General features: G+C 42.1%; 1 protein-coding gene across 1 annotated transcript in view; it reads right to left on the reverse strand.

Moving 5' to 3' along the window:
- Positions 1-24,070, reverse strand: part of hmcn1 (hemicentin 1) — an 81,097-nt gene that overhangs the window by 5,555 nt on the left and 51,472 nt on the right. Inside the window, exons 38-96 of the mRNA XM_070831948.1 lie at positions 23,811-23,987; positions 23,422-23,573; positions 23,040-23,163; positions 20,888-21,063; positions 20,572-20,668; positions 20,085-20,207; positions 19,792-19,947; positions 19,037-19,318; positions 18,726-18,893; positions 17,264-17,377; positions 16,951-17,037; positions 16,645-16,836; positions 16,340-16,513; positions 16,149-16,262; positions 15,780-15,925; positions 15,483-15,633; positions 14,971-15,168; positions 14,771-14,884; positions 14,474-14,661; positions 14,026-14,122; positions 13,629-13,790; positions 13,323-13,436; positions 13,020-13,222; positions 12,665-12,746; positions 12,400-12,531; positions 12,061-12,210; positions 11,662-11,821; positions 11,414-11,538; positions 11,114-11,297; positions 10,504-10,601; positions 10,121-10,399; positions 9,829-10,025; positions 9,592-9,673; positions 9,318-9,454; positions 9,086-9,227; positions 8,682-8,826; positions 8,340-8,467; positions 8,072-8,228; positions 7,719-7,840; positions 7,396-7,560; positions 7,040-7,147; positions 6,712-6,849; positions 6,464-6,598; positions 6,057-6,326; positions 5,319-5,509; positions 4,877-5,090; positions 4,593-4,727; positions 4,284-4,474; positions 3,925-4,006; positions 3,418-3,687; positions 2,972-3,142; positions 2,691-2,861; positions 2,077-2,247; positions 1,772-1,942; positions 1,407-1,577; positions 862-1,032; positions 627-773; positions 348-485; positions 56-177 (exon numbers count right to left, since the gene is read on the reverse strand). Coding sequence (XP_070688049.1) covers positions 56-177; positions 348-485; positions 627-773; positions 862-1,032; positions 1,407-1,577; positions 1,772-1,942; positions 2,077-2,247; positions 2,691-2,861; positions 2,972-3,142; positions 3,418-3,687; positions 3,925-4,006; positions 4,284-4,474; positions 4,593-4,727; positions 4,877-5,090; positions 5,319-5,509; positions 6,057-6,326; positions 6,464-6,598; positions 6,712-6,849; positions 7,040-7,147; positions 7,396-7,560; positions 7,719-7,840; positions 8,072-8,228; positions 8,340-8,467; positions 8,682-8,826; positions 9,086-9,227; positions 9,318-9,454; positions 9,592-9,673; positions 9,829-10,025; positions 10,121-10,399; positions 10,504-10,601; positions 11,114-11,297; positions 11,414-11,538; positions 11,662-11,821; positions 12,061-12,210; positions 12,400-12,531; positions 12,665-12,746; positions 13,020-13,222; positions 13,323-13,436; positions 13,629-13,790; positions 14,026-14,122; positions 14,474-14,661; positions 14,771-14,884; positions 14,971-15,168; positions 15,483-15,633; positions 15,780-15,925; positions 16,149-16,262; positions 16,340-16,513; positions 16,645-16,836; positions 16,951-17,037; positions 17,264-17,377; positions 18,726-18,893; positions 19,037-19,318; positions 19,792-19,947; positions 20,085-20,207; positions 20,572-20,668; positions 20,888-21,063; positions 23,040-23,163; positions 23,422-23,573; positions 23,811-23,987 — 9,161 coding nt within the window. The remainder of the gene's footprint in view (positions 1-55; positions 178-347; positions 486-626; positions 774-861; positions 1,033-1,406; positions 1,578-1,771; positions 1,943-2,076; positions 2,248-2,690; positions 2,862-2,971; positions 3,143-3,417; positions 3,688-3,924; positions 4,007-4,283; positions 4,475-4,592; positions 4,728-4,876; positions 5,091-5,318; positions 5,510-6,056; positions 6,327-6,463; positions 6,599-6,711; positions 6,850-7,039; positions 7,148-7,395; positions 7,561-7,718; positions 7,841-8,071; positions 8,229-8,339; positions 8,468-8,681; positions 8,827-9,085; positions 9,228-9,317; positions 9,455-9,591; positions 9,674-9,828; positions 10,026-10,120; positions 10,400-10,503; positions 10,602-11,113; positions 11,298-11,413; positions 11,539-11,661; positions 11,822-12,060; positions 12,211-12,399; positions 12,532-12,664; positions 12,747-13,019; positions 13,223-13,322; positions 13,437-13,628; positions 13,791-14,025; positions 14,123-14,473; positions 14,662-14,770; positions 14,885-14,970; positions 15,169-15,482; positions 15,634-15,779; positions 15,926-16,148; positions 16,263-16,339; positions 16,514-16,644; positions 16,837-16,950; positions 17,038-17,263; positions 17,378-18,725; positions 18,894-19,036; positions 19,319-19,791; positions 19,948-20,084; positions 20,208-20,571; positions 20,669-20,887; positions 21,064-23,039; positions 23,164-23,421; positions 23,574-23,810; positions 23,988-24,070) is intronic.

A 24,070-nucleotide genomic window follows, 5' to 3' on the forward strand; every position in this document is an offset into this window, starting at 1 on the left:
TTCCCTGGATTCAATCTGTTTTAAACCAAGTAATGCATATACATATGCTTATCACCTTGATGCTGATGTCAGCATGTGAGGGCAGCTGCAGGATGTGTCCATTCACTACGATGTCCAGTAACAATGCTCCATCTGAGTCCAGGCCTCTGGCAATGTGGGTCATCCTCAGGATCTCACCTATCGAGACCCAATTCCACCAATATTATTCACATTCAAAATGATCAGGCAACATTTTCACTATTTCGTTAACAGCCCCAAGGCTCCAGGTTGAACCCACTCTCTGTATTCATATTAACAGCTCACCTTGTAGAAATGACACAGACACACCAGGGCTTGTCCATTCTTACCTGTGGCAAACTCCACCTGTGTCTCTCGCCTGAAGATGCCTCCTGTTAGCGTGTAGCCGTTGACAGCCTCTCCTACTTCCTGTGCAGTGGTCCAGTAAACAGGGTTCAGGATAGAGATGAGTTTTCTCATTGCAGGGCCTTAAAATTAAAAGCAAAATCTCATTTATTATGAGTGTTATTGAGAAAATTCACAACTTAGGTGCATTTGTTGCATGGAGTCAGGTATTATTTAGCTGACGACACATCTGAACATAGAAGACTTCAACATATGAAACTGACCTAATGTTCTGGGTACATTAGTGATAGTTGCCTTGATGATTCTGCCGCCAGACTTGCTGTCTGTGATGGTGGCATTGAGGATGGCAATTCCAAACTCAATGTCATTGATGTTTCCTATGATGCTTCCTCGTGCCTTCTGGGGCCCACCTATCAAAAAAAGAAGGTATCTAAGAATGCTTTGTCTGCTGAGCTCAACTGCACACATATACAGTATGTACTTACAAAAACGGCTTACCTGGACAGGCCTGAGTGTTACACCTGGACAGCTGAGAGGAGTCTCCTGGACACGGCCGACCACCGTTGCTAGAAGATGGATTATTACAGAGACGGACACGTGCCCTCTCTCCGCCCCCACAGGAAGCAGAGCATTCTCCCCATGGCTGCCATGAACCCCAATTACCATCAACTGCAAAAATATAGCCCAAAAATGTACAATAAAAAACACACATTAACATACAAATGATACAAAAAAACATGGCAAAAAAAAATACAGCAATTGCCTCATAATCTGATTTTTTCACACATTATTCCACATTATGTTTCCACTATGCAGGAATACACTAAAAAGGGACTTGTGGGTTTGTTTCTCTCTGGTCCCATGTTACTCACCCTAAACACTCAGTGACTTCAATGTAAAATAGAGCAACAGGTTAGTTTTATTTATTTGGACTATTTACAGCTACCTAATTTTTCTTGTCAAGAGCATTTTCTGCACATGAAGGAGCCTCTCTACCCTTAACATTGGTGACCCCTGACACAGTCTTAAACATGCTGACTCACCTGGACAGTTGGCTGTGCCACATCTCTGTATCTGTGTGTCTGCACCTGCACACGCTCTCCCACCATTGGCGGGTCTGGGGTTGTCACATGTCCTGTAGCGCCTCATCTGACCTCCATTACATGTCTTGCTGCAGCTGCCCCAGCTACTCCATGGACCCCAGTTACCGCTGACTGACAGAGAAGAAGTAAAAATGTCAAAGACACAAAACGAAAAAAAAGAGGTAAGCCAAAAGAGCCGACACATCACTGGGAAGATGTTTTTACAGATAGATATACAGACATAATTAAATATATAGAGAATATGTGTTTTTGCTGCATTTCTAAAATCTAAGCAGTGAGAGCAAATAAAAGTTAACATCGCTCACTGGGGCAGGGGTCACTATTGCAGAAGTCAATGTGCACGTCGTTGCCTTCACACTGCCTGCCACCATGCTGAGGGGCGGGGCTGGCACAGAGGCGTGTCCTCTGTCTGGTCCCGCCTCCACATGAAACACTGCAGGCTCCCCAGCTCACCCAGGATGACCACTTCCCATCCACTGGACGGCACAAAGAAAAGAAGACTTAGACTTAAACTTAAATATATGAAATTAGATTTTAGCATTGACTCTCAGATCCACTGAGATCTCTTTCAATCTGATTTTATTGTAAAGAACAATCCCTGAGCCCTCACCAGGACAAGGTCTCTCCTTGCACACTTGAGTTTGAGTGTCTGAGCCCTCACACTGCCGCCCATCAAATGCTGGAGGAGGGTTGTTGCACAGCCGGATTCTTGACTGCATACCCTTACCACAGGTCTCACTGCATGGGCTCCATGGTAGCCAAGACCCCCAGTTACCCGCCACTGCAGGAGTAAAAAGATTTCGATACATACAAGCCTAATGTCACAAATTGGCCCAGTGGTGGAAAGTAACTGGTGCATTTTCTCAACAACTGTACTTAGGTGCAATTTTGAGAAACTTGTACTTTACTTGAGCATTTCCATTTCCATTTGAAGCCACTTTATAATTCTCCTCGACTGCATTTCAGAGAGTAATTAAACTACATGAAGTTGTTAAAAACCCTTAAAAAATGGAATTTCGTTCATTGTTGCCCTCTGAAAAGTCAAACACTAACTTCAATATTTAGAAGTTGAGATGTGTGATTTTACACGGATGGGATTTTCACTGTTTGTACTGTGTGGCACATCCAACACTCATTCCTGCTAGTTGCACCTCCTTATAACAGCTATTCATAAAGTTGGTATTCTTCTGCTGCATTTATGGAAAACTTAATTTGATTACTCACCTGGACAAGGTCTGACACTGCACATGATGACCTCCACTGCCTTCCCCTCACAAGGTCTGCCTCCATGTTGAGCTGGAGGGTTACTGCAGGTCCGGACCCTGGTTCTGTTACCCTGACCACAGGTACGAGAGCACTCCTCCCAGAGAGACCACTCTGACCAGTTACCATCCACTGTAGAGAGATAAAGGTACAGATATTGTTACCATATATGCCATTTGCTTTTATAAATACTGAGAGAACAGGTTGAATCCTCTGCGTCTGATCTTTCAAAGCACTCTCACCTGGACAGGGCTTTCCCTGACAGCTACGTGTCTCTGTGTCTGATCCTGCACAATGACGCCCTCCATTGGCAGGTAGAGGATTGTTACACTGCCTTAGCCTCTTCTGGGACCCAACACCACAGGACACACTGCAAGGACCCCACTCTGTCCACTCTGAGAAGCCTCCGTGAACTGGAAACCAAATTATTACACATTAACACAGCATATCTTTAGTCATTTGGTCAATTTAGATGGTAGGCTGCTTTTGATTTCTTCTTTCTTTACTGGATATAGAGAATGATTGAAAAGACAAAAAGTTCTGTTAGCAGTGCTCTGTGGAAGAAACAATGCCCTCTTGAACATGATTGAATATTTTGTTCAGTGCAACTACATAACTACATTTGTTACGGGTTAAAATGAAAGTTGACTCAAAAGTAAACAAAACAAAATCACAGTGTCCAGCTCACCTCGAACAGTAACAGTGACCCTGACCAGCACTGATCCTAGCAGGTTTCTGGCCACACATTCATATTCAGCAGTGTCCTCCTTCTGGGCACTGCTGATTCTGAGGGAACCATTGGACAGGATGGAGAAGCGGTCACTGCGCAGCAGGGGACGCCCCTGGCGGGACCACTCTATCATGGGGGTAGGCTCACCCTCGGCCTGACAGTTGAGCCCAAATGTGGTGCCAGCATCCACCACTGTATCCACTGGCTCCACTGTGATGGCGGGCGCACCTGGAAGAAGGGCAGAACCATGTGATCTAGCATTTAAAGGAGAATTCCACTGATTTCATCAAAATCGGCTTGCTAAACACAGGGAGCACTAAAATAACCCCCAATATCACCGTTAAAGGTGCAGTCCTAAATCACCAGATAACTCTTTTAGGTTAGAATAGCTTTTATTTTTTATCACGTAGCAAACGCCAGATCTTATGCTAAATAAAACTGACACAGAAAAGACGAGACACTTACTCTGCAGAGTAAGCGTGACACTCCTTTCCACCACTCCAGCATCGTTTGTTGCCACACACATGTAGTTGCCTGCATCTTCACTCTGTATAAAAGTTCATTGAAACACAGCTCATTATTATGATCATTAATAAGTTTCATAAGGTGTATATATATTTAACAAATGCCTGTCTGAAAACCACACATTATGAAACTACTTAAAAGATAGTTGTTCCCAAATAAGCACACTGAAAAGGGAAATTGGGTTTAAATGATTCTATCTCAGGTGGCTGAACCACCGCAGCACTCAGATTTGACCTTTTTATCAACATTATGTACAGAATATCACACAGAACAGCTCTCAGTCTCGTGTGTTTTCCTACCACTGTGCCATAGATGGCCAGAGAGCCGTTGTCCAGCTGACGGATGCGGTTGCTGATCTGGATGTTTATTCCACTTTTGCTCCACTGGATGGTGGGCAGGGGGTCTCCCCGTACCTCGCAGTTCAGGATGGCATTGCCACCCAAAGGTTCAATACGGTTGGAGTGAGGGTCCCCGTCAATGATAGGAGGCTCTGGAGACAGACAGAAGAACTTGCTGTGACTTTATGGACACAGACCTTGATTAGTGTTGAGTTGTGAGTTACATGGTAACACTTTACTTCAAATAGTTTCATGGCAGTGTGGTTTTACCTTTGACATAGACAAAGCCCAGTGACTTGATGGTTCCTACGCTGTTTTCTGCCACACAGGTGTAAGTGCCAGAGTCGTCTTTGCTCACTCTCTCTATCACCAGCTCACTGTAGCCGTTCATGTGATCGTAGTGAACTAAAGCATTAACAAAGAGCAGTGAAAGACACTATGAGAAAAAACTGTTAAAAGACTTAATTTGATTTTTATGTACTACTCCTGATATAAAACATGCTAAATACAACTGATATAGAACATTTCCTAATCAGTGGGATCTTGCTAGATACCTGGCATTATGTTGTTGTTGAAGGCCCACATGATTCTAGGTGGGGGGATGCCACTGACTCCACAGGCCAGCAGGAGACGCTCTCCCTTATTGAGAGCCACATCTCCGAGCAGCTCAGTGAAGACAGGGTGAGTGTGAACAGACAGGGTCACTGTCCGACTGTCCTGTCCAACTGCATTTGTGGCAACACAGGTGTAACTGCCTGCATCATCAGGCTGATAGAGAGGGAGGGGAGAGGAGGAGAACAGGAGCATGCAGAAACAAATGTTTAAATGGCACAAGACAACAACATGCACTAGTGGTGGCCGAGCTCTAAACAATCTTGAACACTTGGATAGAATCATAGCCAACTAAGCATAATTAAATACAAGCAAATCTCACTTTTCAGCAATCTAGAGACATTAACAAGTGGGGAGATTTCTCTTTCTTTGTGTTTCCCATACCTGGGTGATGTCGATAACCAGCTCTCCAGAGGGCAGGATTGTGTACTCCCCTGTGCTTTCCATGAGGGGATTACCATCCTTCTCCCAGGACAGGCTGGGCTGAGGGACCCCCTCCGCTAAGCACACCAGTTGAGTCTGACTGTTTTCCACCACTGACACCTCCTGCTCTCCACCACGAATAGAAGGTGGGACTGCAAATGCAGAGGGTTTACTTTTTCATTATCACATCATCATCACATTATCATTTCAAAACATTTGTCTTGTTAAAGTTTTATGAAACATACAATCACAGAGCTGTTTGGTAGCCACTTATACCGTGTAAACTACATTTTACATATTGAGGCAAAAGTCACAAAAGGGAAAATACTATACACCAAGAAACAGACATGACATTTTTCTTCCAGCTTTATGGCAATCACAGATGATGTAACTACTAAAAGTTTCATGGGAAAACTGAAAATAAATTCACTGGAAGTGGAGTTACATGGGTTGGGCGAAGTAGCCACCTCATCTTTATAATGAGAAATGGTACTTTGTATTTTATGTAAATGCTGTGATAACAAAGTAGGTGGTGCAGTTTAACAATATACTGATGTTGAATGCTGTCATACTGATTGTACGGTATGCTCTAAAGAGACAACTTAAAGGACAACCATGATGTAAATTTTACACAAACTATGTTTGGGGTGTCTGGTGTTCAGTGACGTGGTTTAAAATACTGTATTGACTGTCACTTACTCTGTACGGTGAGGCTCATCTCTAGACTGACAGTGCCCGCTGCATTGGCAGCAGTGCAAGTGTATCGTCCAGTATCACTTGGCTGGATGAAGGCGATCTGGAGGGATCCTGAACTGAGCACCCGCTGGCGTACGGATTCTCTCAGCGGCTGCCCGTCTTTATGCCATGACACAGAGGGGGCAGGGGAGCCATCAGCTTGGCACTGTAGCGTCACAGAGGAGTCCACAGGTGCCAGGTACTTTTGAGTCGCTGAGCTGATCACTGGGGGGACTGCAGGACACAGCAAGTAGAAATATTACATGCAGGGCTATTGTATCATAATACATTAAATTCTAGTATTCTTCTTACATCCCTATACATAGTACAACTGTTTAATCAAATTACCATTATTTAAGTGTGTGCCCTACCTTGTACTCTGAGTTTGGTTTTGCCCAGTGCAGTGCCTGCAGGGTTTTGAGCCACACATATGTATGTTCCAGAGTCGGACACAGAGGCCTTAGAGATCTGCAGACTTCCATTAGGCAGCACTGTGAAACTTCCACCTGTCATGAAGCAATATACATGATGTTATGACTAATGACTTGTGATTACAGATTCACACATGCCCACACACACACACACACACACACAGGATTAATCAGACAGGATTAATTACGTGTGGTGGGTATATTGATGCCCTCCTTTTGCCAGGTGATGGTGGGTCTGGGCGAGCCTGTGGCCCTGCAGGGCAGAGTGATGGGGTTATTCAGGATCACATCCAGCATGGGCGGATGACTCTGGATTACTGGGAGCTCTGGGGACAGAGATGGGAGAAGAATGATTCACAGAAAGATATTGAAAAAAGGAATGAAGTGTTAATGTAAACACATGCACGGTTTGAATTAAATCAGGATCCATGACTATATGAAATTCTGAATAATGAATATGTTTGGCTTGTTGCACTCACAGCCACTAAACAGCAGTGTGTCTCAGGATGTTCTTACCCTGCACTGTGAGCTGTACATGGCGGTGGGTGGAGCCTGCAGCATTCCTGGCTGTGCATGAGTAGCGTCCTGCATGACTCAGCTGAGCTGAGCTGATTTCTATTGGACCTGAGCCAAGAATCACACACCAAATCAATATAACTAATAAAGCTTATCAGAGATGACAATTAGTAACTAAAACACAGCCTCTATATGGACATATCAAGTAACCTAAACATTTATCAGTTAGTCTTAAATTTAGCAAGCATATTTTTGTAGTGATTTTATATTATATTTATATTATATTTGGGTACAGTGGTATTACCAAATAAAAGTTGTGTACTTCTGGATGATATTTGCATTAATATAATTCTGACCTGTGGCCAGGATGCTGTAGCCCTGTCCCTCTTTGGGAAGCTTCATGCCATCTTTGCTCCAGTTGATTGTGGGCGCTGGGACGCCAGATGCAGTGCAGGCGATGACCACTGGGGACAGTCTGGTTACAACTAGCTCTGTGGGTTCATCTGCTATGGATGGAGGAACTAGAGGGACGTAAGTTAGAACATGTGTGAAATATATCTGTGAAATGTATACATGTTGAAAATGTTTACAACTGAAAGATCGGTTTAATCACATCATGATAAAATATCAATGAACATGCATAATAAGAATGATTTGTTAACGGGTGCTGTGTACTCACCATGGACAGTGAGGTTGATGAATCTGGAGTCCTCCCCTGCCTCATTAGAGACCACACATTCATACACTGCTGTGTCCTCCACTGTGGGTGCTATAACTACCAGGGATCCTGATGATAGTAATCTGGAAATAACAAAAAATTAGTATTTCATTCACTATGATGCCCACCATATAAAAAAATGGCAAAATCAATACGATTTTCAAAAAAGTTAATCTTACGACGCATCACTCAGGCAACAAAACTATTAGCTTGGTCTAAGTTGAGTGATTATAAAATGTCTCTTATTTCCAGTTTTGTCTGCTGAGTTTTTAATCTTGAATTAGAGAACAGAGAGGGAGAAAACCTGGATCAACCTGTACATATTCTGGTTCTGGTCAGTATTGATGACTCGACTATTTTTCATCCAGCTGACAGTGGGTTTGGGAATGCCGGTGGCCTCGCAGGACAGGGTCGTCTGAACGTTGACTGTTACTGTCACATTGGTGCGGCCGTCAGCGATGGAGGGAGGGACTGAAAGATGTGAACCAAGGACCATAAAATTACCAGGTGACTATATTTGTGGGTGACTGAGACCATTCAAAAAGTATTCATGTGTTCTGTATGCACGTATCTACCACTCACCATATACCTGCAGATCCACTCTCTTACGTTGCGTCCCAGCTTGATTTGTTGCCATACACAGGTAGCGGCCAGTGTCGGTCACTTGAGCAGAGTGAATGTGTAATGACCCATCCTCGGCAAATGTGTACCTGCATGTTTGTACACACTAGGTAAGGCACAACATCCAACAATTCCAATGAATGAGTTGTGCTAAATTATTCAGATCCACCTCTGTTATTTAAAGTATACAGATCTAATATCCTGGAAACCATCAACACCTAACATCAATCAAAAAGATTAGAAAATAATACTCATTTGAGAATCAGCAAAAACTCATCAATGTTATATGAAATGTGGATTTACCTGGGGTTGTTTCCTGCCAGTATGGCACCATGTTTCCGCCAAGTTACGCGAGGAGGTGGCACTCCACTGACAATACACTCAAGCACTGCTGGCTTGTTGATGTGCACCGACACTGTCTGGGAGCCTTCCTTGATTGTTGGGGCCACTGATGAGACAGATACATAGTTTTTAAGTCATTTGTAGTTGGGTAATAAATTCAGATTTATGATGAATTATGGAAGGAATTGTGAAAAGACAAGACTTTTTCAAGTCTATAAGAAGGGACACACACACACACATATATATATATATATATATATATATATATATATATATACACACACACACACACACACACACACATATATATATAAAACAAGTATTTCTATAGATACATGAGGTGTAGATAAAAGATAAAATTGTACCATTGACAGCCAGGTTAAACTGTCGTGTAGTCTTGCCAGCGATGTTGCTGGCCACACATGTATACTGAGCTCTGTCACTCAGCTCAGCCATGTTGATCTGTAAGTAGCGGCCACCTGATAGAATTCGCACTCGGGCAGAGGCCTACACAAGGATAAAAAGTGATTTGTGAATACATTTACGGAGAAGTCATAGCATTGTATGGATAGGTTCTTTATTTGTTTGATTTCTGACCTGCAGTGGTTTGCCATCTTTGAGCCAGGTCAGAGTTGGAGGTGGGACAGCATCGGATTTGCACTCCAGTGTCACCTGTCTGTTCTGCAGCACTGACACGTCCTGAGGAGTACTCTCCCCCGCAATGTTAGGGGGAACTGTTACAAGAAAACCACAAAGAGACCAGCACCGACATGGATCAATTGTCCTTGTTTGTGCATGTCATCTAAGGTAATTAACTTCAAGCCATGTGTTGTGCACACTGCAATGTGTGTTACACATTTGTGTCACTCACTATGCACTCGAACCAAGAACTCCTTGTCATCATCTCCTGCTGGACTGTTGGCTAAGCAGCTGTATCTGCCCGTGTCCTCCAACTGAGTACAAGTGAAACAAAGAGTGTCAAAGAATGAAAACAATGAAAAAAAACAAATCTCTGCACTATATCTATACTGTATGTAACGTATCTGATCAAGTTTAAATTTAATATAGAAGACATGGGATTTCACTGTAACAATCCCTGGTGACGAACCTGTGCCGAGGCCACACGGAGCACCTCTCCTCCCCGGAGGAGGCGCAGGCCGTCTGTCTGTGGGAGCGGGCGTCCATCCTTCAGCCAGGTCAAAGAGGGTGCAGGGATACCTGAGGCCTCACACTGAAGCTCCAGGACATTATTAACCACAACAGATACTTCTGCTTGTACACTAGAGTCCTTGATGCGTGGAGGGTCTGACAAAGACAACACAGAAAACAAAATGTATTTTCTCATCCATGAATCAAAAGCTGAAGCTTAAGTACAGGAGGTATGATATGCTTTTATTCACCCAGAACTTTCAGGTTGAAGTGGCGGCTTGCTTGACCAGCAGTATTATTAGCCACACAGGTGTAGCGCCCTGTATCTTTGACTTGGGCCTGGATGATTTGCACAGTGGTATTCAAGTTGAGGAATTTGAGGTGGGGGTCAGAAATTAGAGTCACCCCGTCTTTGAGCCATGACACTGTTGGGGTCGGGGTCCCATCAGCAACACAAAGAAGAGAAGCCAAGTTTCCCCTGACTACAGTCACATCCTCTGTGCTCCCTGCTCCATCCAGACCAGGAGGGACTGAGAAGAGTAATAAAAATTACAGTTGATAATTATTTTTTGCTGAACAGTGTTCGGTGTTTTATTGTTTAGATTTTACAAGTGAGCAATGTTTTTAGACTCACCATGCACCTGTAGGTTATAATGTCTGTTGTCCACTCCTGCTCTGTTTGATGCGACACAGGTATATGTGCCACTGTCGGACACCTGGGTTCTTGTAATCCTGAAAAATATAAGTATCCTGTTAGATTTTGACTCTCGTTGAAGGCATAAAATAACCGACAAATCAATACACCGACAACATTTACCAGACTAATTCTTAGATTGAAGTTTTTAACACTTACTATCATTGCTAAAGAAGTAAAACCTTAGAAATCATGTCAGAGATCCCAAAATACTTCTTATTGCAACCCATTACAATGAAATAGTATTAGGTAGGGTAGTATTAGGTAGGGAGAATTTCCATGCTGATTAAATAGCAGGAAAATCTGTAGGATACCAATTCAAGTGATTCAGTAAATTGGCAAGCAACAAGATTTCTTTGCAAATTTTACACATACAATTAGAACTAACGAATTACCCTAATGTAACACAGTGCTTTGCAATAAATCCATCTTATGTGTGATGCTGGTCAGCATTTTCCCCTCATATAAGATTCTAAGCTAATTCTTAGTTAAGAAGTAAATGCAGCACCATGTGTTACAAATTCTCCCGGAGCCCTGTCCACTGACCTACCGGAGCACCTGTCCAGCAGAGAGAAGCCGTATGTGGGAGGACACAGGCAGAGGGAGGCCATTTTTCAGCCAGTTGAGCTGGGGAGGAGGAGAGCCTGTAGCAACACACTCAATGTTTACAGAACTGTCCAGAACTGTGGTCAATCGCTCAACTGTCTCGGTGTTGCCGTTTATCACAGGAGGCACTGAAAAAGAAAGTGAAAAGCAAAGTCAGTGACATGAAAACATTTTCATGCCATCATCAAGGACAAGTGGATGTTTGTACTGGATGATAACATGTAGTATGTATTTGAAAACCCACCATACACGTTCAGATTGAATATCCTGTCCTCTTCTCCTGCAGTGTTGGTAGCCACACACGTGTACTTGCCACTATCGGTGGTGTGAGCTCTAGTCACAGTCAGTGTGCTGCGATCTGGACTGATCCTAAACACAAAGGCATCATTGCATCAAAGTTGTCATCATTACAACATCACTTATAGCTGGATTAGCCCACTGTAAAATCCCCAATTTCCTTTTATTTTATTCTTCCTTTGTGGTAAGCATTACCTGAGCCCCATGCTTCTCGTATTGTTGATGACTTCCCCGTCCTTCAACCACTGGATGTTTGGAGTCGGGGTTCCCTGGGCTCGACAGACCAGCTGGATGCTTTCATTTAGCAGCACTCCCATTTCACTGGGCAGCTCTGATCCAGAGATACTGGGAGGGACTAGAAGAGTTTTTTAGAAGAGTTAATTACTGGTCTTAGAACAATCCTATGATAAACCATAAATTGGTAAATACAGGCATTTGTGTGACAACATATAAGCTTGACAACATACAGTTGACACATATAGACTGACAAAATCATGTCATAATATTCCAAGGTGCTTCTCTGGAAACAAATACGCAAGTGATTGGAGGGTTAGGTTTATTTCATAGTGACTGCGACTATGCGTGTGCATGTACCTTGTATGGTGAGGTGATAGCTCTTGCGTGCCTTGCCCTCCACGTTGGAGGCCACACACGTGTAAGTACCACTGTCAGAAAGCTGTGACCGTGCAATCTGCAGCTTGCTTCCTCCTGAGAAGATGTGCATCTCAAGAGACTCCGAGTTCTCTAAAGAAATATGATGGTCATACATTTGATATAAATGAAATGACAATGACAAAGTTACCCCTTTCTCTTTGCCTAATCCACCTAAATAATCAATGTTCTCTCCCAGGACGACAGATGACAAAACTGTTGTGGTTTGTGTGATTAACAAAAACCTTTAGTACTGCTCACTTAAACCTAAATGCAGGCTACCTATGGGTCGTCCATTTTTCAACCAAGCAAGGCTGGGAGGAGGGATTCCTGTAGCATCACAGGCAAAGGTTACTGGGTTACTGATGATTTCCACAACACTTTCCTCTGCTGGGCCATCAATAGTGGGAGGAACTGAAGAAAGAGAGAGAGAGAGAGAGAGAGAGAGTTTTTGTTCAATATTATGTTTTAAGTGGTAGTCATTGCTTTAAAATACAATTCATGAATTTCACGATTTTTGAATAAATTAATATCAATCATGTGTTACCATAGATATTCAAGTGGAAGTTCTTGTCCACTTGTCCAGCAACATTGGTGGCCTTGCAAACATACTGTCCAGTATCAGACACCTGAAGAACCATTGAGACATATGAGGAAGATGTAGAAAAAATACACAACAAAAAAACATTAAAAACAACAGTCTGTCAGTATAGAGTAAAATGTGTCAAAGGTTTGGTGAGAAATTCCATGGAAGCCCAGTATTCATGTTAAAGTATGTTTCGACCTAACACTAGGTGTGTATAATACATTTACATTTGACTTGACATGTGACCTTTGAAAGATAAATAAATAAAATTGATTGAGGACAAGAACAGACATCATGGCAGCCATTGATCTCTTACCTCTGAGCCTTTGATCTCAAGCATCTGTCCCCCTGCCAGGATGCGCAGGTTGGCTGATTCTGTCACCACCCTGCCGTTCTTGTACCAGGTGATGGTGGGAGGAGGTACAGCGTTGGACTCACACTCCAGAGTTACTGATTTCCCAACAAGCACATTCACCACCACAGGAGAGTCCCCACTACTGTCCCGGATACTTGGAGGAACTGAAAGGGGGAGGAGAGAGGAAAACAATATATTATGTAGAACTATAGGCCAAACTCAGGCCATCAGTGTACAGTACACAGAGTGTGGATGTGGACTGACCGAAAACGGTGAGTTGGATGTGTTTGTAAGCCTCTCCTGCTGCGTTCATGGCCACACAACTGTACTTTCCTCCATCAGACACTTTTGCTTTCAGAATCTGTAGCGTGCGACCACCTGAAGGCACAAACGGACACATAGACACATTCAAAATCTACTGCAATGATGCTGTTCACGATCTTTTTATGGCACGATCATAATCACATATTTTAAATATTCTTTTAATGCAAAATGGCTTCAGTTGTCATCTACTGCTTCAAGTTCATTCTATTAAATGTGACCCTGTAGAAGTTTCCAGGTTCACGGTACCTGGCATGACCAGTGCATTTGTGTTGGCCTGAATGGGGCCCCTGTCATTTAGCCAGCTCAAGGTGGGAGGGGGGAAACCAGTAGCTTCACAAGAAAGAGACACAAAGTTGTTCACCACCACAGTCACAGTCTCAGGACTTAGGCCGATGATGGTGGGAGGCACTGAAAGGAAACAGATAAGAAATACTGAGTAAAGTAAATATTATTTTTACGCTTTATCACTTTAACACTTTTACATCTTTAACATTTTTACACATTAATTTGCAGGACTTTGACAGTCTTGATGCGAAAGCAGTAGCTTATACAGTAAATGTAAGTTTATGTTTTCATCTTGTTCATCTGTTCACAAATTGAGGCAGTTTAGAAAATGCAATTCATCGTTTCACATATAACTCACCATGAACATTAAGATTAAAGGATTTTTCTGCACTTCCAGCCACGTTGTCAGCTACACAAACATAGCGCCCCGTGTCAGATACCTGAGCAGTCAGCACCTGGTGGTTGGGAAAGACGGAGAAACATAAAACCCACTAAGAACACAGATTTACTGTAAACAGACCTAATATACCATATTAAAGCGTTTCTTTTTAATGGGACAGAGATTTCCGATGTAAATGTGTATTTCATTTATCTGGACGCTTTCATTTAAATATAAGTGGATGGTCTCAACAGCTTTTAATTGCTTATTTATTGCATGGCCCTACTTACACAGTATAAGGGTTTTTAATTTTCTGGTCGTTCTGTGTATAGGATATGAATGAATCATGAAATATGAATTTCAATACAAAAATGGGCTATGGCATAAGCCGTGTTGAGAACAACTATCTGTGATTCCTGGTTGTTACCTGAAGTGTTCGCCCATTGGACAGGATTCTATGTGGGCCCTCAGAGCTGATTGGCTGGCTGTCCTTAAGCCAGGTGATCTTGGGGGTAGGGTTTCCATCGACATGACACTCCAGTTGGGTAGTCTTATTGACTAAGACTGTGACCTCATCAGGAGAATCGCTGTCTGTTCCGTGTATGATCGGGGGCACTGTTGCAGGACAGAAATACACAATAATAAATTGTTCTACGTAAAAGGGCTTTTGCTCCAGCTCTGTTAAACTGACTGATACTTTGCACCACAAAGCGTTTTTACTCACAGAGTACTCTAACATCGTACTGAATGGAGTCTTCTCCTGCTTCGTTGACAGCCACACATGTGTACCTGCCTGAGTCTTCAGCCTGGGCTCTGGGAATCTGTAGCACTCGCCCCCCTGAGAATAAAATGAGGAAAGGTTAGTATAAATCCATCCTTTGTCTTGTTTCCTGTCTTTCTTTCTGTTTTCTTTGTCTATCTCACCTGGCAAGATCAGAACTTTGTCATTGGAGGTCAGCAGTTGTCCATCTTTGTACCAGGTGAGTGTTGGAGGGGGAACAGCATTGGTCTCACAGTACAGAGAGATGGGATTGTTGAGTATCACATCACGAACATCCAGTCCAAAACCTGGGGAAGACGTGGTATCACCAAATCCACCAGGTCTGTTGAAATTAGGTGGAACTGAACAAGGGAAAAGAAAAACAGGAAAAATATGATAAAGGAAAATAACCCTTCTTTGAGCATTTTTGGAAACTTGTTGTGAAGTGTGGTTGGAAACACAATCAAAGCTGTTGCTGCTTTTATTTCAAAGGCATTGATTTTAAATTGAATGGTAATATTTTAAAAGGGAAAATGATTTTGCAGGTATTAACCATTTACACTACGCAGTTTTAATATTACAATGAAAAGCCACAAACAACAGTACGAGAATGCTCTTTGATCCCATGAAATGCACAAATAGTCTCAACACATCGGCATCAGTCAACCCAGTTCACCTTGTATATTTACATCAAAGTCCTTCTCATCCTCTCCAGCTATATTAGTGGCTACGCAGGTGTAGCGGCCAGTGTCTGACACCTGAGCATGCTTGATCTGAACAATGCGACCGTTGGCTGTTATGGACACATGGTCATCTGCACGCAGGATCTGTGGTGGAAAAAGTGCACAAGAGGAGAGAATCAAAGTAGCACTTACAGATTATTTTAAAGAATTAGAAAGATATAAATAATACATATTATATTATTTAATCCCCGTATCCCATAAACTCCCATGGAATCAAATTTGATTTCTACCTGTCCGTCTTTATACCACTGCAGTGCTGGGGAAGGAAAGGCCTGAGCTGCACACTCCAGGGTCAGAGTGCTGTTGACTTTGATCTTGACCTCTTTGGGGGCCAGCCCTTCTCCTGGGATGTCATTCTTATTGATCTGGGGGGGAACTGACATATGTATATAGGTATGTTTATATGATCATCAATCATTTTTCATGATACAGATTGTATGTAGAGTTAAACTATTGATAAAAATCAGATTACTGATGATTATTATCAGTGATTTTAGTTATATTCAGTTGCTCATGTAAGCACATGAAATGTCTCATATGAAAACCTTTTCTTTTCTGGTAAAGCAAGATACAGTTTTCAAAAGATGCAGGAATCTCACCATAAACCTTGACCTCATAGTGCTTCAGCGTGTCTCCTGCCTCGTTAGTGGCCACACAAGTATATCTCCCAGCATCCTCTTCTTTAGCATTGAGGATCTGCAGTGTTCGCCCACCTGCGAGAGCATGAGCGATGAATGACATACTGCTCTATTCTGTTCAGCTTGACTCTTATCTGCATGTGATCTCAAACCTGGAAGGACTCGGACGTTGCGACTGGACTCAAATGGCGTGCCGTCCTTGAGCCAGGTGATGAGAGCAGGAGGGTAGGATTGGACTTCACACACCAGAGAAGTGGGGCTGCTCAGAGTTACTGTCACCTCCTCTGCAGAACCGTCAGGACCTGACCCAGCAATGGTGGGAGAAACTGGCAAAAAACAAGGAAGGAAGTGCTGAGCAATCAAATCTAAAACATGACGTAAATCCATTTAAAATATTTTGAATTCTAGAAATGATCCTTGATTGATTAAAAAATTTAAATTATGTTAGAAATTGTACCCAGGACATTGAGGTTGAAGTGACGGCTGCGATCTCCTGCACTGTTAGATGCCAGGCAGCTATACCTGCCGGTGTCTGCCACTTGGGCCCCAGAAATTTGGAGAAAACGGCCGTGAGACAAAACTTGGTGGCGTCTGTCAGGCACCAAAAGCTGTCCATCCTTCAGCCATTTAATCTCCGGTACAGGATTACCTGGGGAATTATCATATTGTTTACATTAAGGATTGATCAAGGTTCAGAGGCAGAACGTATGGTTTAGATGTCAATGTAGATATGTATATATTATAAAGATAGTGTGTTAATTACCTGACACCTCACAGGTGAGAGTAATGTTGTGTTTCTCCTTCACTTTAGTATCCACCACAGTCCCCTCGCCCACAATGCTTGGAGGAACTGTCGGATTAGACTGAAAATCAATTACATGGTTCTCACTGTCCCCCATTCATTAAAAAGCTTTCACATTTTCACAAGTTCATTACATTGCTTCAGATTCAATATCACCAGATTTTCACTCCACAAAGGATTTTAATCCATACAGTGAAGTTGATGTAAACATTTTCATTCAATATGATGCCATCTCACAAAATACTTAAATACAAGATGTTTATTATATCTTTACCGAGAATGTCGAGGTCAAAGTTCTTCCTTTCTTCTCCAGCACTATTTGACACAAGACAGGTGTACCTCCCAGCATCCTCTACTGCAGCATGCATTAGACGCAGGCTGCGGCCCCCTGGGGATTAAATAGACTAATTACTATCATTTATCTATTGTCATCATGGAATGTTTTCAAAGACTATGTTAGCATTAACTTGCCCTTTTTTCCCAAAAGGAAAACATCCTAAGGAAGTGTAAACAACATTTGAAGGCTGTTGAAAGTAAATGGTCCCTATCTCTAGAACCTGGATCAATTAACAAAGAATTTAGACAGTTTACAGCTGTTTAAACCACTTTACAAACCACTTGAATGTGATTCTAGTCAAATTGCATCTGTCTTTGTCAACTTTGTCTTAACATGGTTCATGAAAATCTCCTGAGAAAACAAGTGACAAAAATGGACACGATATGAATTCTGCAGTTCACTGAATTAACCCTCAACAAAACATCGTATACATAACTGATACACTTTTTTAAGACACCTCAACATAAGCACACCCCTCTGACCACACCAGTGTCTTTACAAGTGCTTTGTTTTATGAGAGTTACATGGTCAACTTTTTCTAAACAATGGTGCTTATTTGGTTCCAAAATAATTCCCAAAAAAGAATGTCAACTTGGCAGAGTGATTTAGGTAGCCTACTTAACTTCAAAGGGCCACAATTGAATTAGGAAGAACCAAATACATCTTGTTATTTGAAGCAACTGCTTCAAATCTCTGTCTGTTGAGTTTGGCCCCAGTTGCAATGATCCTATTACCGTATTTACCAGACTATAAGCCGCTACTTTTTTCCCACGCTTTGAACCCTGCGGCTTATACAACGATGCGGCTAATCTATCTATAGATTTTTCTTCGCTAACGTTTCAGTGACGGTTTCAGTGCACAGGAGGAGGGTGAATAAAAACATTAATGACTTTTCTGTTTTGTTCGATCAGCCGTTTTACTGCCGTGTTACAGGCACCGTTTGGAAACAATTAAGGTATGTAAATAAACATTTACAAAATCTTTCTGTGTAAATATCTCATTTCACAACGTATATATATCTGCGGCTTATATTCCGATGCGCTCTATAGTCCGGTAAATACGGTACATCTTATTACTGGTGATGTATTGCAACTGCCTGGCCTTTGAAACTATCTATAAAGCAAGATAGTTCAAGTTACTCCTTAGAAGATTTAGCCTGCCTTTCAAATTCTTGCTGATTTGCCTCTCTTCGTCTGTTCGAATGAGAATCTAAACTAAGAAGGAATTTCATAGACCTTTAAAGATATCTGGCATGATATATAACGCATGAAGGCCAAGCTTGAAAAACAATTTCAACTTGAAACACTGCGTATTCTGTGAGATTTTTTAACTTGGGTTTATCTAAAGAACGTCTTCCCCACAGCATGACAGACAGTCAGAAAGCCACCCAGAAACTCACCTGAGAGGATGCGTACTGAGCTGGTAGCTTTGATTGGCCGACCGTTCTTTAGCCAGGTGATGGTAGGAAGAGGGATACCAGAGGCCTCGCAGCTCAGAGCAACTGGGTTCTTCACTACCACTGACACATTTTCTGGCAACTTTGCCTGACCAATTATACTAGGTGGGACTGAACAAGATGAGAGGGAATGGGAGAAAGGGACAGAAATAATTTAGGACTTTGAGATGAACTGTAACCTTCCAAACTGAAGCTTGGCGATTAAAAAAGATAACAAAAAGAAAACAACTTAAAAAGCAGTTGATAATCCATACCATGCACACTGACATCATGCTTGCTGTCAGCCTGTCCTGCCACATTGACAGCGATACAGGTGTAGCGCCCCGTGTCTGACACCTTGGCATCTTTAATCTGCAATAGCCTCCCCTCATTCAGGACCTTGGCACCATGCTGGCCTGTGATAGGCCGCCCATCTTTCAGCCATGTGACTGCTGGTCGTGGCACACCCTCTGCAGCACACTGTAGGGTCACATCACCTCCTTTTGTCACAACAGTATCATCACTGTCGCCCTCGCTGCGTCTGATGGAAGGGCGGACTGAAGTGAGAAAAACAAGTGAGAGTGATGCACATGCTCCCTTGAGAGATGCTAAGCACTTAGAGTATAGCACAGCCAACATACTGTATGTACTGTCAGCGGTACCACATCATTTCATACTGAGTGGCTTCAAACTAATTTGCTGGGCAAACTGTCTGCATGATGTTTTAGATTTTAAACATCATACAAACATTTTTAGATTTGTAAATGTCATGCCTCTCTTAATTGTTTTGGTAATAATGGGCATTCTTTTGGTATCTTACCCTCATTCTAAGCCCTGGTCCAAAATACTAAAATTAGAGGACACATTTTGTGGACTGGACCTTTTTTTTCTTACCATATTTAGCACACTTACCTCCCAACATGTGAAATACATCACTTCCTGTTGTCTATTTACAAGTGTTTAGTAATTTGACCAACCTATAAAATAACTTTGATCACTAGGTGTCCCAGATATGGTGGCAAACACGTACCATAAACCTGCAGACTATACTCCTTAGAAGTGGTGCCAGCAGCGCTGGAGGCTGTGCACGTGTAGGAGGCTGTATCTGTCCTCTCAGCGCTGGATATGTGCAGCTGGCGACCGCCGGACAAAACCCTGAGCCGTTGGTCTGACTTGAGCTCTGAACCTGGGACACACACAAACCACAGGTTAAATTTGATCCTCAAACATGTACTCAATGCATCATACAATGACCAAATAGCATATTTCTTTCTTGCTGTCATTTGGAGTGTCTCTGTCCCTTTCAAACTCACATACACTTACCGTCCTTCCTCCAGGTTAGGCTGGGGGGTGGTATGCCACTGGACTCACACACCAGAGTGATGAGACTTCCTTCAATCACTGTCAGTGGAGACACCTCCTCTGAGCCGCGGATACTGGGAGAAACTGCAGTAATGACAGGACACCAAAGGGAGGCGCTCACATGTCAAGCTAGATTTTTGAATATTTCACCGATGTTAAAGAGAGTCTAACAAAACCAAACACAGCAAGAACACTGCTGTAACATCTGTTTGAGAAAATGTGACAGAAGAATAACACTAAACAGGTCCCAAAGAGGATAACAATAACAACAATGTTTAGATCACTTTTGAATAAAAAGAAAACCAAACATACAACACTAACTGTGGAACACAGTTAATACTTTTGCAACTTTTAACAAAATCAACAACAGAATCAACTTTTTAGTAAACACAAACTTATTCTCATGAGCAATAAGAAATAATAGAGCCAAAAATTAAGATAAACTCACCCCAGACATTGAGGTTATAGTTCTTCTCTGTTTTGCCAGCAACATTGGTGGCTTCACATGAATACCTGCCTGAATCCTGCACCTGGGCGCTAACGACCTAACAATTAGATTCACAGACAAATAATGAGCTATGGTAACAAAACTTTGATACTTTCTGATACTTTGAACAGGACATTTATTCAAAGAGGTGAAAAGTAAGAGTACAAAAGTTTCGATCAGGAGGAACCACAGAAACTGATGACATTGAGACTAAAGTGAGTGTCACCTCTTACAAAGATTTACAAAATTGTTTTCTAATCTCTAACACCACCTGTACCTTGAGCACACTCCCATCGGCTGAAACTGTCAGACCAGGCTTCCTGAAGAGTGGGCGGCCATCTTTGCGCCAGGAGAGGGTAGGTGGAGGGATTGCATCGCTCTGGCAGTGCAGCTCCACTGGACGACCGAGCATCACTGTGGCATTCACCTCCTCGCCCTTGATGTTGGGTGGCACTGCGGCAAACAAAGAGGCAAGCTACTGAACATGTTTCTTTGATAGATTATATCACCAAACATGTCCTCTGAAAAGAGAACCATGTATACAAAATGAGGCACTAAATGAGGCACCAATACATACTATTCACATGTTCTTTTACATTAACTGACGTTGAAAGTTATCCTGCTAAGCCCCTCTAAATGCTGTAGACTCCTCATATGACCTCATGAGGAAAAAAATGAATTGCTTCCTGAGATTCACGGGCTCTGTTAAGTTGGGCATCTGGTGCTCTTTAAGCACTAATTCTGTTTTGGGGTATGACAGAACCATTAAACCAGTTCAACATTTTTTTGACGTATTAACAATCAGTACCCTCATTTTCATGAAATCTGATCTCCATGGAAATGATTAACATGCACTGGGATGCATGATGACTCAGGAGCAAAGAAATTCCCATAACAATGTTCCCCTGTGACTATCTAAGCATAATCACAACCAAAGATGAGTGCTGCTGAGACCTGTTAACAAAATTGGGCTTGATTTGCATGTGGCACAAACATGTCTGGGACCAAAAAACACACCTCTGAGCCACAAAGAGGCAGACGTTAAAAAGTAAAAGTTAATTGACAACTTTGGTACAACGACTCAGGAGATGCCTGGAGGTCTTCGTCCTATGTTAGACAATGTCTCTGCCCTAACAGCAGACTGGACTCCTTAAATATAACATCTAAATCTATCTAAACAACATCTCCTCTGCATTATAGGTATTAGAGAGACAAAGCACATTGGAGAAGGACAGAAACAGGCTCTCAGCTCAGTATTTGGCCAGACACAGGAAGCTGCTGAAGAATGGTAGCAATTACCACAACAAATCTGCCTTTATTTCTCCGGACACGCTCTTTTTGATCTTTCTGGGGAAATGTATGTCATGTGGATGTTAAAATAGGCATTGAGAGATAAACACACACAATCTCACAGACTTTACAAACCCATGTATGCAAACTCCTTGTCTCCTATTCCCTCAGTGACATTAGCTTTGATTAGACTTGTATAACAACTGATTTGTCATCAAGCTCAACTCTGTGTAGGAAACTGGCAAGGTTTATTGAAATGCTAAACTTAGTCAAATCAATCTTCCTCTGCTCACACATGTTTTGCTCAAGGCCTTTTTCAAATATTTTTCCAGTATTTGATTCAATTCGTGTGTTGTGCTGGATCAGGTGCTCTGTTGAAAGAAAAACTACAGTTGGCCATAACAATGACTTAGTAAAACATGACGGGGAATGAGGAAAAGACATCAAAGTCATGAACAAGAAGACTTTAGGAGAGGAATTATAAGTACTGCTCTTTCAACGGTGCCTGTCAACAACTTGCCTAATAGAGCTAATGTTTTACTACTAAACTAACCCAAAATGCATGCTCATTTTAAAGCGTTTAAAGTAATAATATATTATAATACTGGGATAAAAAGTTCAATATGCAATCCAAAAGTCAGCAAAGGGGAAATTCTACCACCTGAAGTAAGAATATAGGATTAAAACTTACTGGGGCTGCAACTTTCACTGCTGATTTGTCTGTCAGTTGTTTTCTGAATTAATAGGTTAATTGTTTTGTCACATTTTGTTGTCTAAAATTTAGAATAATGACAAATACTCAAGATTAAAATACAAATATATTCAGTTTGCAATCCTAGAAGATAAAGACAAACAGAAAATCACACTTGAAAAGCTGGAACCAGCGGAATTTATATTCAAAATTACTAAAACAATAACTCTACCTCATATTCTTATAGTAAAATACTAATGATTTTGCTTTGGTGCAACTAAATGTCTGTAAATACAAACATTACTAAAAAAAGACTTTTTTCACAATGTCTCCTCCTAAAAGTAAAGTATGTTGCAATGTGTATACATACAGAACTGTATACTTACAGTTGTATGTAAGCAGAATGTACACCACGTACATGTATTTAACAGCTGCTGAACTTACTCACCATAAACCCTCAGGTCGTACTCTCTATGTTGTTCTCCGCCGGCGTTGACAGCCACACAGGTGTACCTGCCTGTGTCACTAACCAGTGCACTGTTTAGAGACAGCACTCTGCCACCAGACAACACCTGAGAGGGAGACAGCAAGATGTGAGAAACCAGACCAGAGCGCATCACGCACATACACACACACACACACACACACAATCCATCAAAAACCCTACATTATAATACTATCACTCTGACGTATGTCATGTAATGTATGCATTTAATGTAAATGTATTATTAAATTATTTAGTAAATATCACAATTTGAGGAGACATTATGCGACAGTTTATCTTGAACAAAAATGTATAATAACAGAGTTCAAGAGTAGTGTGTATACACCTGTATGCCATGTGATACACTTGCCACAGGGCTGCCATCTTTAAGCCAGGTGAGGCTGGGCACAGGAACACCAGTGGCCTCACACTCGAGCCTGGCAGCTTCATTCACCACAACTGTTACTGTACCACCTCGGCTGGAGATGACTGGAGGCACTGCAAGAAAAAACACAAAATGGTCTAGAGTAATTGCATAAATGCATGAGAATCTAGTCAGATACAGTGGATTTCTACAATGTTGCTTGACTTTTATGAAGTTGGATAAGGTGGATAAGGCTTCTTACAAGTCATCTCCTAGTTATAGGGAAACATTGCTGTGTTGTCTTCCTCTCTTTGATTTCATGAAGATTCAGAGAATCTCTGTTTAATGTATGCCATATAAAAGTCACTCACCGTACACCTGCAGGTTGTGGGATATCTCAGCAACTCCGGCCAGGTTGACCGCTACACATCTGTATATCCCGGCATCAGACAGTTGAGCCCGTTCAATCTCCAGCACCTGGCCACGCTTCAGCATAGTCACCCCAGCTGCACTTGTCAGTGGTCGGCCATCTTTGTACCAAGTGATAGCTGAATTTTGAGAGCATGTGGTAAAGGCATGAAGGCAATGAAAAATAATATTAATGTGCATTTTTCATGTTATTGTTTTAATT

Source organism: Pempheris klunzingeri, chromosome 6 (genome assembly GCF_042242105.1).
Source record: "Pempheris klunzingeri isolate RE-2024b chromosome 6, fPemKlu1.hap1, whole genome shotgun sequence".
In the NCBI taxonomy this organism is placed as follows: domain Eukaryota; kingdom Metazoa; phylum Chordata; class Actinopteri; order Acropomatiformes; family Pempheridae; genus Pempheris; species Pempheris klunzingeri.